Source organism: Periophthalmus magnuspinnatus, chromosome 9, assembly GCF_009829125.3.
Source record: "Periophthalmus magnuspinnatus isolate fPerMag1 chromosome 9, fPerMag1.2.pri, whole genome shotgun sequence".
Taxonomy (NCBI): domain Eukaryota; kingdom Metazoa; phylum Chordata; class Actinopteri; order Gobiiformes; family Gobiidae; genus Periophthalmus; species Periophthalmus magnuspinnatus.
The window spans coordinates 7135827-7149754 of NC_047134.1; the positions used below are offsets into that span (position 1 = coordinate 7135827).

General features: G+C 39.9%; 1 protein-coding gene across 1 annotated transcript in view; it reads right to left on the bottom strand.

The window, feature by feature from the left end:
- Nucleotides 1-5233: 5233 nt before the first annotated feature.
- Nucleotides 5234-13928, bottom strand: part of osbp2b (oxysterol binding protein 2b) — a 121338-nt gene continuing 112643 nt past the window's right edge. Inside the window, exons 13-14 of the mRNA XM_033972984.2 lie at nucleotides 13312-13532; nucleotides 5234-10685 (exon numbers count right to left, since the gene is read on the bottom strand). Coding sequence (XP_033828875.2) covers nucleotides 10543-10685; nucleotides 13312-13532 — 364 coding nt within the window. The 3' untranslated portion in view covers nucleotides 5234-10542. The remainder of the gene's footprint in view (nucleotides 10686-13311; nucleotides 13533-13928) is intronic.

Sequence of the window (13928 nt, forward strand, 5' to 3'; positions counted from 1 at the left end):
TGCATGCACAATAGCTTGTAGTTTTTTACAAAAACATTGCAATGATGGAGAAAAAAAATAAATTAACGGATCAGACGTTTGTGTCCAATCAGTTGCTTGTTGACAACTTTTAACACAAGGGCCCAAATCATACCAATTATCAGAGGTGCATTTAGACATAGGAATATGTGGTACAAAGCTAGTAATAGAAAAGAAAGTGATATGGGTTGGTGTGAGAGATACAGACACAACACATTTGTTTTGGTTCCAGTAGACATCATCAAGTGAAAGTGTGTCAGTTGTTTCTCTCCATCAACCTTTCTCATATGGCTCATCAGGTCCGGCTGATACATGGGAGATACATTGCAGGTTCTCCGGTGAACTGTACATTTTGCATTTGCCAATAGTAAGTATAGTTGAGGTTTTCAGTGGCACATTGTACAAAAGTGTTGGAGAATTTAGAAGCCAAATCAGACATTTTACATACTTTAATGCCTTCATGTGTAGAGCACAGACTTAATTTACACATGAGGTCTTAATTTACACATGAGGTCTCTTCCCATGAGGTTGATGGGACATAGTTGTGAGAGTGAGAATCAGTGTGTGAATTTTGAATTTGGCCCATTCTCACATTGTAGCAGAATGGTGATGTTTTCTTTGATTGTTTGACCTGATGACCCAATTGAATACACATGTTTTCCACTTAGTGGAGGTTTAGGATTAAATTGTATGGCTTTTAGGACAGAATGTGTTGTTCCTGAATCTACTAAAAACAATACAATTTGATCTGTGATTGTTAAACAGTATTGTGGGAATTTTTTAAAGTTTGGAGATGTATATTGAACATACATTTGACCATATGTTGTAGGGGTACTATTTTGTACTGTGGGAGTATGTGGTGCACTACCTTTCTCTGAAGTTGTAGGTTGATCAGGCTCATCAGCTGGAGTCCGTCTCTTTCCGGTCCCATCCGACTCAATCTGATGTGTTAGTTATAGCCAATAGTCTCGTATTTGAAGAAGCTTCTGAAGAAAGTGGACAGTTGCGTGCCCAATGTCCCCTTTGTCCACAACGATAGCATACATCATGAGGAAGGGCTGATCTTCTCTTGGGTTCACGCCTTGTTTGTCCCCCATGACGAAAATGTGTGCTGTGATGGCGGCTTCCATAGTCATGTCTTGTGTTTGCCTTGTACATGGTTATTGCAGCCATATGAAGTTCTTTCTGCATTTTGTCTTGTTTTGTTATTTTCTTGTTGAGTATTTGTTCTTGTGCATGTGTGGCATGTCTTTTTAGCTCAGTTATACGGGCAGCATTCCACCCAATACATGATTGCTTGACAGCTGAAGCAATTTCTGGCTTTAGTCCATTTAAAAAATAGGTACATAAGTATGTTTCCCACACATCACGTCCCCTAATGTAACAGGTCTTGTAAATCCACTATGAGTGTTGTACAGTTCAGTTAATCCTGTAAGAAAATCCTCGGGTTCTTCATCTTCTTTTTGTTTGCAGGAATTAATTTTGTCAGTGTCAATAGAAACTGGGAAGGCTTCTGAAATGGCAATGCATATCTTGTTTAAAGCATCTCTATATAAAACATTAGAGTCATGTTCCCATTCCACATGATTGCACCGCAGTTCAGTATTTTGGAGTTGATGTGCTATTTTGTGCCAGTCAGTTGGTTTCATCCTCATGAGTAGTACTCTTTTGAGTTCACTCATAGTGGGTTTAAAATCTTGACAAAATGTAAGAAGTTCTTTAGCAAAATTTTCACCAGAGTGGGTGGGGTTTGGCAAATGTTGTGAAGCAGCTGCAATTTCTGATGTGATCCAAGGGCGAAAAACTAGCGTTGGGCCTTCTGGTCCTGAGACCTCAACCATGGGCATGTTAAATGTTGTCTCTTCCTGTCGTTGGCGTAATCTGTGAGCAATAGGAGGTGACTCCTGCAGTGCAACAGCAAGGGATGCATTTGGTGAGATTGTCCGTTGTGAGTGCACTTCACTTTGCTGAGGAAGATCACTTCTGTTCCGCTGGGATTGTAATTGTCCATTTGGCTGTGGTGTTGTGTACGGTGGAGGATCGGTGTGACAAGTCGGATGGGTACCGTCCAGATCAGGATCCAGCTTCAGTGCCGTCAACTGTGGAGACAAAGAAGACACATATATATATATATATATATATATATATATATATACTTATATATTATCTTATACGAATATTTTATCTATTCATGTAAGTGGGGAGACACCACACCTGTCTTTGCTACCTTTTTAAAATATGTTAAATGTCATTGAAATTTGTCTCCAACAAGAATAAAAACATTTTAAAATCTATGAAAAGATCCTTGCTCTTTGCTAAGGGCTGTCCTGTATGACCGGAGCAGGAGCTGTGTTCGCATTGCCGGCAGTAAGTCAGACCTGTTCCCGGTGCATGTTGGACTCCGCCAGTGCTGCCCTTTGTCACCGGTTCTGTTCATTATATTTATGGACAGAATTTCTAGGCGCAGCCAGGGACCGGAGGGGGTCTGGTTTGGGAACCACAGGATTTCATCTCTGCTGTTTGCAGATGATGTTGTCCTGATGGCTTCTTCGAGCCAGGACCTGCAACAGGCACTGGGGCGGTTTGCAGCTGAGTGTGAAGCAGCTGGGTTGAGAATAAGCTCCTCCAAATCCGAGGCCATGGTTCTCGACCGGAAAAAGGTGGTTTGCTCTCTCCGGGTGGGTGGTGAGTCTTTGCCCCAAGTGGAGGAGTTCAAGTATCTCGGGGTCTTGTTCACGAGTGAGGGAAGGATGGAGCGGGAGATTGACAGGCGGATCGGTGCAGCGTCTGCAGTGATGCAGTCGCTGTATCGGTCCGTTGTGGTGAAGAAGGAGCTGAGCCCAAAGGCGAAGCTCTCGATTTACCGGTCAATCTACGTTCCTACCCTCACCTATGGTCATGAGCTCTGGATAATGACCGAAAGGACAAGGTCGCGGATACAAGCGGCTGAAATGGGCTTCCTCCGCAGAGTGGCCGGGCGCACCTTTAGGGATAGGGTGAGGAGCTCGGTCACACGGGAGGAGCTTGGAGTAGAGCCGCTGCTCCTACACATTGAGAGGAACCAGTTGAGGTGGCTCGGGCATCTGCTCAGGATGCCTCCTGGACGCCTCCCTAGGGAGGTGTTCTGGGCATGTCCCACCAGGAGGAGGCCCCGGGGAAGACCCAGGACACGCTGGAGGGACTATGTCTCTCGGCTGGCCTGGGAACGCCTTGGGGTCCCACCGGAGGAGCTGGAGGACGTGTCCGGGGTGAGGGAAGTCTGGGAGTCCCTGCTTAGACTGCTGCCCCCGCGACCCGGCCCCGGATAAGCGGAATAAAATGGATGGATGGAAGATCCTTGCTATTCTAAATGTTTTTTTGTTTTTTTTTTTTGTTTTTTGTCGGCTTGTGCTAATTTTGTGTTCTGCTTATGTATGTGTATGTTGCTGACACTTCCATTTACATTGAATGTAATTTTTGTATACACCCTAATTGGTATTGTAGAATTTAAAAAAGATCACCAGATGCTATGTTATCTACAAAATAATTTAATTCATTAAACATTTATCTTTGGCTTCTTTTGGCTCTGAGAAAATTACTTAAAAGATTCAAGTTTAAAAACTGTGTACTCTAATTTTGTTATTTAAAATAAAGAAATGTTACCACCAGTCAGAGGTCCCTGTAGTTTTTCTAGAATGCATTTATGATCATTTTTTGTGATATTTATGATATTTGTGACATTTATGATAGCATTTGATTTAATTTAACAATTGTATCAAAATTGCATTTGTGAATAATCCTGTTTTGTAAGCTAAGTAGTAAAAGCTAGCCCATTAGCTTACTAACCCATCAGTAAGCTAATGGGTTTTAATTGAATACATTATCTCCAATTTCTGACAATCTATCTAGACTATATCTCTTATAATCTGAATCTATATCAAAGCTATATATAAAACAAACACATTCTACCTAAGTCATTTTCTTGACGTAGGTGGTTTGTGCGCCATTGAAACACATTGCAAATGTGTTTACTGTCTAAAAATTAAATATCAGCTTTTATCTACAATCTCTGGTCAAATTTGCTTGGTCAGTCTATTATTTGAATTATGACTTTTGCTTGACCCTTTTTCATCACATTTCTAAACGTTAAATTATAGGGAACCAATGCAAATAAATGCAAGGGATGTCATGAATTATGAGTTTCACAGTTTAAAAAAAAAACTAAGATTCTAATTGAAAAGTTGAATTAAAAAAACAATCATAAAAATCATTGTTAATATAATAGGCCGTATAGATTTGATAACCTAGTGGACAGTGCAAATAAATTATATTTATAATCCAGAAATGGTATAAAAAAAGTGACCAAAAAAAAAAAAAAAAATCACTCACAAAGAACTAAGAATGATTTTTGGTATATTGATAGAAAAGAATAAATCACATAACAAAGAAAACGTAAATCAAATAATAAGGTACAGTTTACAATCACAGCTGAACTTGGGTTGCCTGTGCCTTCACCTGCAGATAGCGGACGCATACAAGTTTTTCTCATTCTCAGTATATGGACAGGCCTCACAATTCACTCACTGAACTGCAGACGCTGCACTAGCACTGATTAATGCTGGGGTTTAGGTAGTGACCGTTCAAATCAGAGAGTCCTTTTAAGTTTAAAGCAACTGGATTTCAACATTGAAACTGGCAACCCAAATGAGAGACTCATGTGAGGCTTACTCTACTTTCTGATTGGATAATCATTGTGCCCAATGTTTTTGTAAGTAAAAATACATCAACATTACAATTGTTACCAATTGCTATATTTGATTTAGACATGTTTACTTTATATCTGGGGACAGTGATACCATTTATGACATGACATTAAAGTGTTATACGGGTATATGGCTGATTTAAGGTAAGGTAGCCTAGGCCTACAAGGCAATCTTCATTTTGTCCCAAAAGTTGCGTGAAAATGTACCCTAAACGAGACAATAAAACTGATCTGTTCCTCTAAAGAAGATGCAAATAGGCTATTCAGTGACTATAACCACTTTATTATCTGGTTGAAGATGTGTGGGATCTGAACAGGACTGGTCTTCAGTTTAAAATAGATGTGAAACTATTGATACAGTGCCTCTTAATAGCACAAATGAAGGCTTTACATCAAGTCTACTTTCTACGTCTACTCCCACACATAGAGCTTATGACCTGGAAATGGTAAACATTAACACGATAACACCATTTTGTGCAAAACAAATCATTTATTTCACAGTCCAAAAGTCCATCACATCCATGGAGCAGATTCTACAGGCCTCCTATGAGTCCAGTCCAGTGAGAGAGTTCTTAAGTTCTTTCGTGGTTACTCAGACTTCATACACAAAATCAAACATTGCCCAATTTATTTAAAGTGGGACTAAACGCATTTCAAATAGAGCTGCTAAACTGTGGGTCTGGAGAGGTGGGGACCATCTGGAGGACTAAAGGGATGGGGGCCTGAAGATATGAGGAACAGTGTGATTGGTCTAACAGGTATCCACACTTCAAACTCCACCCCTGCAGCCAGGTGTTTGAAACCAGAAACCCCTGGCTGTAATCAGGGTCTTTCTTTCTTTTGTGATGTCACCAACTACTATAAATTAGAGAGGCCACAGAAGGCAGCACATACTTAGATTTTGACCAGAAAGCTAGAAATATACCTAGTTTGCGCTAAAATTGCCAAAAGCACTAGGAACAGCAGGTAATGGTATTGAAACATCATATACCCAGTTTAGTAGTAATAAATGTGGATTTAATGTTTAGTTCCACTTTAAAAGATCATATTTTGGGCTCTATCAGTCAGTGGAGTAAGCAATAGTCACATTTTATATAATTGTATATCATAATATGCATTTACAGTATTTTATCACAAAATATTCACCGGGCTTGGATCCTGCATTCCTAACAAAAATAGGACACATTTCTTTTTGTCACTCTTTTTGTGTAGTGACTTGTTTCTTGTTTCAGTGAAGGCAGACTTGTGAGTGCCGATTCCAGATCAGCTCTTTACAGTGAGGGGCTGTGCATGTGAGGGCCAGAAGGGGGCGATGTGGCAGACAGGAGCCAGCCTGTCCTTTCTGTATGTACACATCACTTGGGTAAGGCCAGGTTAGTGCAAATATCAACACTGTGAGACTTGACTAGTCAGTCAAGAGTTCACATTTTTCCACACCCAAAAATAAACACACAATTTAAAGCTCATGTGTACGTATTCAGTTTGTTAAAGGGGCACGGTGTATGTTTTAGATTGAAGGCTCCAAACTTTCTATTCTACATGGAGATGTGGTTGTTTGCTAGGTTTTATGCCATTTTGTGGAAGATTCCTGGCAATCTCCATATAAACATGCAGGTGACTCTACCAAATCATGTATTCACTGGTAGTAAATACATAGTTAAAAGGACTGTTTGTAGCCTGCATTCTTACAATTAAAAAAAAGATATTAGAATCACAACTGAACCTCTATCTGCAGGTTAAGGTTCTGGCAACAGAGGGCACAAACAAGTTTTTCTCATTCTCAGCATGTACACAGCCTATGCCTCAAAGAATTCACTCCTTGAGCTGCAGAGGCTGCACTAGCCCTAATTCATGATTGGCTGCAGGTGTTGAGGTTTAGGTAGTGGCCATTCAGACCAAAGAGTCCTTTCAGGTTTAAACCAACTGGATTTCAGCATTGAAACTGGCAACCCAAGTGAGAGAGGCTCATTCTGCTTTGAATCAAAATACCAAATCACGACATAAATAAGAGGGCCATAATGTTCAATGTTTTTGTAATTAAGAATAAATCAACATTACTACTTCAATTCTATTTGAATTTGAACATGTTTACCTCCTACCTGGGGTCACAGTTTGAACGTTTATGGAATTTAAAATAAAAATCTTACAGTTCCTTGAATGGCCTACATCCAGGCAGAGCAATAACATTTTTTTATGAGACAAGCTACTGATGGATCAGAAAAGTTACATACTGTACCTTTAAATTTAGCTGTTTTAATAAAGATAATCAGATCAAAACATGCACTCTTCAATTTGATAGAACCAAACACTGATTGGGAACAGCGATACCTAAGCTGTTAGACTTTATCTGAGCTTTATTTTAACACAATCAGACCATAAAGAGCTGGAATTACAACATTTGTGCTGTCTCTTTAAGTCTCTTTCAGATACCATAACATTTACAAGCTAGCTAGCATCAACTGTTCTTCAGTTACTCACTCTCACCTTTTTGTTTAAAATCAAACACCTAAACAGGACCACGAACGCTCGTATAGATCAGTCCCCTGAAATGTGTTGTTTAAATCAATTTTGTGTTTTTTCTTGAGTTTTCAGACAATCTTAAAACTTTGGTAACAGCTGAACATTCCACCATAAAGATACATGTAGAACAACCCCAGCATCAAGTCATCAGACTAGTTCCTAGTTCCAGAATGAGGAAGTGAAAAAACATGTGTAGAAACGTCAGTTTGGTTGTCAATATATTACAAGGATTCTTCTAGTTTAGTCTAGTCTAGCTTCATTAGTGGTGAAGGATGTTACAGGATTTAATACACAATCAAAACCTTTCACTATTAGCCTGATATCACTTAGATGGAGATGAGTGGTTGTCAACTTTTTCATCTTGTATGATTCTATGGATAATTCAAAATTTCCCATTCAAAATACATTATCTTTCACTTGACTTTTTCCTCCATTTGTCTCCATTCTGGAACTTTTACAATTTCAATAGATATGTGTGCAACATAAGGATACTCAACCAGCTTGTGACAGAGTGAAACACTGACAACTATGGAAGCCATTTAAGTCCTATTTTAAGGACCTTTGAGGATACTCTCTTTGCACAGATATATGGAAGTAATAATATGAACTGTCAAATGATGAGCACTGGGGATGTCGAGATATTTTTGTTATTCAATAAATACCAGAAATAAAAGTTAAAGAGCCCGCAATATAATCATAAGAACTAAAATACATCATTACAAATCAAGAAAACCAGTCTATTCTACAAAATCTAAATAGCACAAAAAGTAATCTTATGTGCATTTTATCAATGTATTTATGACATTACTTCTTCAATATTTTATAAAGATGTGGGTCTGGTCACCAGTGATTGACAGATGGATTAGCCAGTCACAGATAAAAGAAGTATGGCTGTTTATAAGAAAAAAAGAAAGCAAAAAAATATCACATGGGACTGAAAAAACTGATTTTTACAGAATAAATGAAAAAAAACCCCACTAAACTCTATTAATCTGAGGTATTGTAAAAAATAAAATCTTAAATAAAACAATGTTAATAACTGCTTGAATCAAGTATCATTTAGGCAATATTGATATGGTATCGATACAGAAGAAAAAATAACCTGATAACATTTAACCATTCCTGAAGAGTTTAATCTTGAGTTTTATCAGAACTGGTGTAAGACCATATGGTGTGTTGCTTTTAAAATCATCATTTGGGCATCAAAATCGGTACTTCAGCCACGTCCATTCTTTAGCAGAGAAATTGAGTTTAAAATTTTTGTATTGTGACAACACTAGATTCATGTAGTAGTTATCTTGATTTGAGTACATTTTAACTATCTTAAAATAAGACCGGCCACTGGAACAAGCATAAAATGTCTGTTACTGCACTGAAATAAGAAAATACATGTTCTTTTGGCAAATTTAATTTTAAAATAATCAAAATATACTCAAATCAATGCAACTACTATTTGATTCAAACAGTTATGGACTTATTTATTTATTATTCTTTTTTATGGTGGTCCCTCTGTATAAGAAGGGGGACCGGAGGGTGTGTTCCAATTATAGGAGAATCACATTTAGCTTTCCCAGTAAGGTCTATTCCAGGGTACTGGAGAGGAGAATCCGTCCAATAGTCGAACCTCGGATTCAGGAGCAGTGAGGTTTTCGTCCTGGTCGCGGAACACTGGACCAGCTCTACACTCCCCATTGGGTGCTCGAGGGCTCATGGGAGTTTGCCCAACCAGTCCACATGTGCTTTGTGGATCTGGAGAAAACATTCGACCGTGTCCATCGAAACTTTGGGGTCCGGGGCTCTTTGCTAAAGGCTGTCCCTGTATGACCAGAGCAGGAGCTGTGTCAAGTCAGGACCTGCAACAGGCACTGGAGTCGTTTGCAGCCAAGTGTGAAGTGGCTGGAATGAGGATCAGCTCCTCCAGGTCTGAGGCCATGGTTCTCGACCGGTAAAAGGTGGCTTGCCCTCTCTGGGTGGGTGGGGAGTCTCTGCCTGGAGTGGAGGAGTTCAAGTATCTCGGGGTCTTGTTCACGAGTGAGGGACAGATGGAGCGTGAGATTGACAGGCGGATTGGTACAGCATCCGCAGTGATACGGCCGCCGTATCGTACCGCTATGGTAAAGAAGAAGCTGAGTCGAAAGGCGAAGCTCTCGATTTACCGGTCAGTCTACATTCCTACCCTCACCTATGGTCATGAGCTCTGGGTAATAAACAAAAGGACAAGATCGCAGATACAAGAGGCTTCCTCCACAGGGTGGCTGGGCGCTCCCTTAGAATTGGAGTGAGGAGCTCCGTCACACAGGAGGAGCTCAGAGTCGGTGCTCCTACACGTCAAAAGGAGCCAGCTGAGGTGGCTCGGGCATCTGCTCAGGATGCCTCCTGGACGCCTCCCGAGGAAGGTGTTCCGGGGATGTCCCACCAGGAGGAGGTCCCGGGGAAGACCGGGACACGCTGGAGGGACTATGTCTCTCGGCTGGCCTGGGAACGCCTTGGGGTCTCACCAGAGAAGCTGGAGGACATGTCTGGGGTGAGGGACATCTGGGAGTCCCTGCTTAGACTGCTGCCCCCACGACCCGGTTTCAGATAAGTGCACTAGTGTTAATATGTGCACTAACTAACACCAAACTATTTATCACTGCGTATCATAGTTTTGACAACAGAAAACTCAAGTTGAGCCAATCAGCTAGCCATTAGCAGTTAGCCAGCAACACTTGCAAGCACGCAATTTACATTTCACAGTTGTGTTTTAAAGTGGCCACTGTTCACAAAACATGTCATACTTTGTAAAATAAATGTGTCCAAAACAAGAGATAAGGGGGTCAAATCAACTATTCATGTGAGAGGAATTCTTTTCTCTCTAGCACTACTCACATATGTTTATTCTATGGAGCCTATGGCAGTTCAGTCTTTTCACTCTCATGGACTTCATCCCTCAGAAAAGTGCATTGTGGGTAGATACCATTTCCTGGAGTGAGAAGTTGCCGTATACATGACAACTTTATCTCTAATATTAAATGTAGTCACGTATTCCAAATAGTTACTGATAATAGCACAGCAAAATTCCAAGCTCAAGAGTAACACACTTAAAATGTAATATGTTTTGCTTTGAAAAACCATAAAAACCTTCACAAAGTCCCAAAACTACTCATGGAGATGTCCCATTGTTGTGGTGCAGAGTGCGCATGAGCCAGCAGGTACGCCCCCTGAAGGCCGATGCAGGGCATCGGTTTGAGATTAGCTGAGGTGTGGGCTGAGGGGAACGGGGGTCAGAAGATGTTGGGGCACATCCTCCAGTCCTGCTTGTCCTTGGACTCCCAGTAGCCCCCCTTGTAGACGTAGTTGATCTCCCCAGTGATGGAGTTACGTCTCTGGGTGAACCACAGCGGCTGGTAGCCCTCGTACTCTCGTCCTGTTGAAGCACACGCACGCATTTCAGCATAGTGCAGAACTGTGAGCAGGGATGCAAATCTACAACTATTCACCACACTTGTGTCAATTTTGATTTGAAACCATTTTGAAGTCAAAATTCAGAATGTTTACAAGTACTCAATATTTGACGTAAGACATATGAATATTTATTATAAACAGAGGTGGGTAGAGTAGACAAAAATAACACTCAAATAACAGTAATGTTACTTAAAAAAAATACTTAAAAATAGAAGTACAATGTAGTAATCCAAGAAACTCAAATAAGAGTAAAAATGTATTTGGGAAAAGTATTACTTAAGCAAGAGTAACTGTCAGGGTGTAATGTCTGCTTTATAATTTGAAATGAATGTAATTTGAAGGACAAACATTAAATGATGCACAAAATCTGGTATTTTCAAAGGAAAGACACACAAATGAGACAAAATAATTGATATCTGAAGGAGCTGCAAGAAACACAAATCATTTCATATTGCCAGTGGGAAGAATAACCAAAACTTTTACTAGAGTGAGAGTACTGTTACTTTAATAAAATATTATTAAAGTAGAAAAGTACTCGGAAAAGTACAATTTCTTTAAAAAGTTATTCATATAAATACAACTGGGTAAATGTAATTAAGTTTTACCCACCTTTGTAAGTATTTATTTCATGTTTTAATTCAAAGATCCATTGTTACAAAACATGAAAAGCTTCAAGTTTTATCAAATAAATATTTATATTAGCATTTAAATGTGCACTATGCAACTTTTTCTAGTGGATGGTCAGCCACCTGCTTGTATCCATGTATGTAGATGTTATTTCTTTGCATGGAATTTTCCGAAGTATGGCATGAAAACTCAAAATTTATATATATACATATATATATATATATATATATATATATATATACACACTCACCTGAAGGATTATTAGGAACACCATATTAATACGGTGTTTGACCCCCTTTTGCCTTCAAAACTGCCTTAATTCTACGTGGCATTTATTCAACAAGGTGCTGAAAGCATTCTTTAGAAATGTTGGCCCATATTGATAGGATAGCATCTTGCAGTTGATGGAGATTTGTGGGATGCACATCCAGGGCACAAAGCTCCCATTCCACCACATCCCAAAGATGCTCTATCGGGTTGAGATCTGGTGACTGTGGGGACCATTGTAGTACAGTGAACTTATTGTCATGTTCAAGAAACCAATTTGAAATGATTTGAGCTTTATGACATGGTGCATTATGCACCACCACCAGCCTGCACAGTGGTAACAAGGCATGATGGATCCATGTTCTCATTCTGTTTACGCCAAATTCTGACTCTACCATTGGAATGTCTCAACAGAAATCAAGACTCATTAGACCAGGCAACATTTTTCCAGTCTTCAACTGTCCAATTTTGGTGAGCTCGTGCAAATTGTAGCCTCTTTTTCCTATTTGTAGTGGAGATGACTGGTACCCGGTGGGGTCTTCTGCTGTTGTAGCCCATCCGCCTCAAGGTTGTGCGTGTTGTGGCTTCACAAATGCTTTGCTGCATTCCTCAGTTGTAACAAGTGGTTATTTCAGTCAATGTTGTTCTTCTATCAGCTTGAATCACACGTCCAATTCTCCTCTGACCTCTAGCATCAACAAGGCATTTTACCCACAGGATTGCATACTGGATGTTTTTTCCCTTTTCACACCATTCTTTGTAAACCCTAGAAATGGTTGTGCGTGAAAATCCCAGTAACTGAGCAGATTGTGAAATACTCAGCCTGGCACCAACAACCATGCCACGCTCAAAATTGCTTAAATCACCTTTCTTTCCCATTCTGACATTCAGTTTGGAGTTCAGGAGATTGTCTTGACCAGGACCACACCCCTAAATGCATTGAAGCAACTGCCATGTGATTGGTTGATTAGATAATTGCATTAAGGAGAAATTGAACAGGTGTTCCTAATAATCCTTTAGGTGAGTGTGTGTGTATATATATATATATATATATTTTATTTTTTTTTAAAACCTTTCTACCATGTTATAATATTCTTTCCTCATTAAAAACATACCTGACTTTAAATTAAGTACACTTTATAGGCAACCTTGAACAATTTGGTTTAGTCCTGTTTTAACTCTGGGTTAGTTTCAACTTTAGTCCCAGTTAAGTAATACTTTTGATGTTGTATATGTGCAAGTGTGAACGCACTCTTGAGCAGGTTTAAACTTGGACCAAACCATGACTAAACAAGGTCTAAACCAAATGAAGACCAAATGAAGTCTGAAACAGGTCTAAATCAGATCCAAACGATGACTAAACCAGGTCTAAGCTTCAACCAAGCCAGGTTTATACCAGATCCAAACCATACCTAAAACAGATCAAGCAAGGACCAAGCTAATATTAAACCAGGCCTAAACTCCAAATAAACCAGGATTAACCCAGATTCTACAAGACTAAACCAGAACTAAGCTGCAACAAAATCTGGACTAAACCAGATCCAAACGAAGACTTAATTAGGTCTAAACTACAACAAAACTAAGATTAAACCAGATTTAAACTTGACCCAAACCATGAATAAACCAGGCACAACCAAGAGTAAACCAGGTCTAAACATCTTTATCTTTAGCCATTTTGTATCTGGTGGTGTTACCTTCGTCAAGCGCGTCTGCAGCGTCGGCCTCCCTCCTCCTCCTCACAGCCCTCTGCTTCTCCTCCAGTCTCTGCTTCTCTGCGTTGGCTTCATCCCAGCGGCCGTCCTCCATCAGCCTCTGGTCAGGCCTCAGGCGGCTGTCAGTCAGAGCCACACCTTCCTCAGGCTCATTCAGTGTAAGGGCCAGAGACGAGAAGTGGTACATCTTCTCTGCATTCTCCCTGGACAACACCACAACAGCCAATTATGTTAGGCTTTCAATTCAATCTGTCAAACCTCCAGTTATTGTTTTAAAGGTCTTATGTTACACTAAATTGACTCTTGTGAGCTTTAAACCATGCTATAATCCTCATCAAAGCATGCCTGAAGTTGTGTTTTGTTTCATTCACATGTTGGAGTAATCCTTTATTAGTCTGTCTACATCTCCAAAGCTCAAAATACTCTGTTGCACCTTGTGATGTCATGTAGTGGTAGCTTTCAAGTTAACAGCTACCTCTTACCTTTAGTTCAATAGAGATTGGCAATTCTCAGGCTGAAATTATCCAAATTATTGAGGCAGAGGTGTATGGAGTTTAAAAACACGGTGGAGCATTTCCTGTATTACCACATAGCATCAC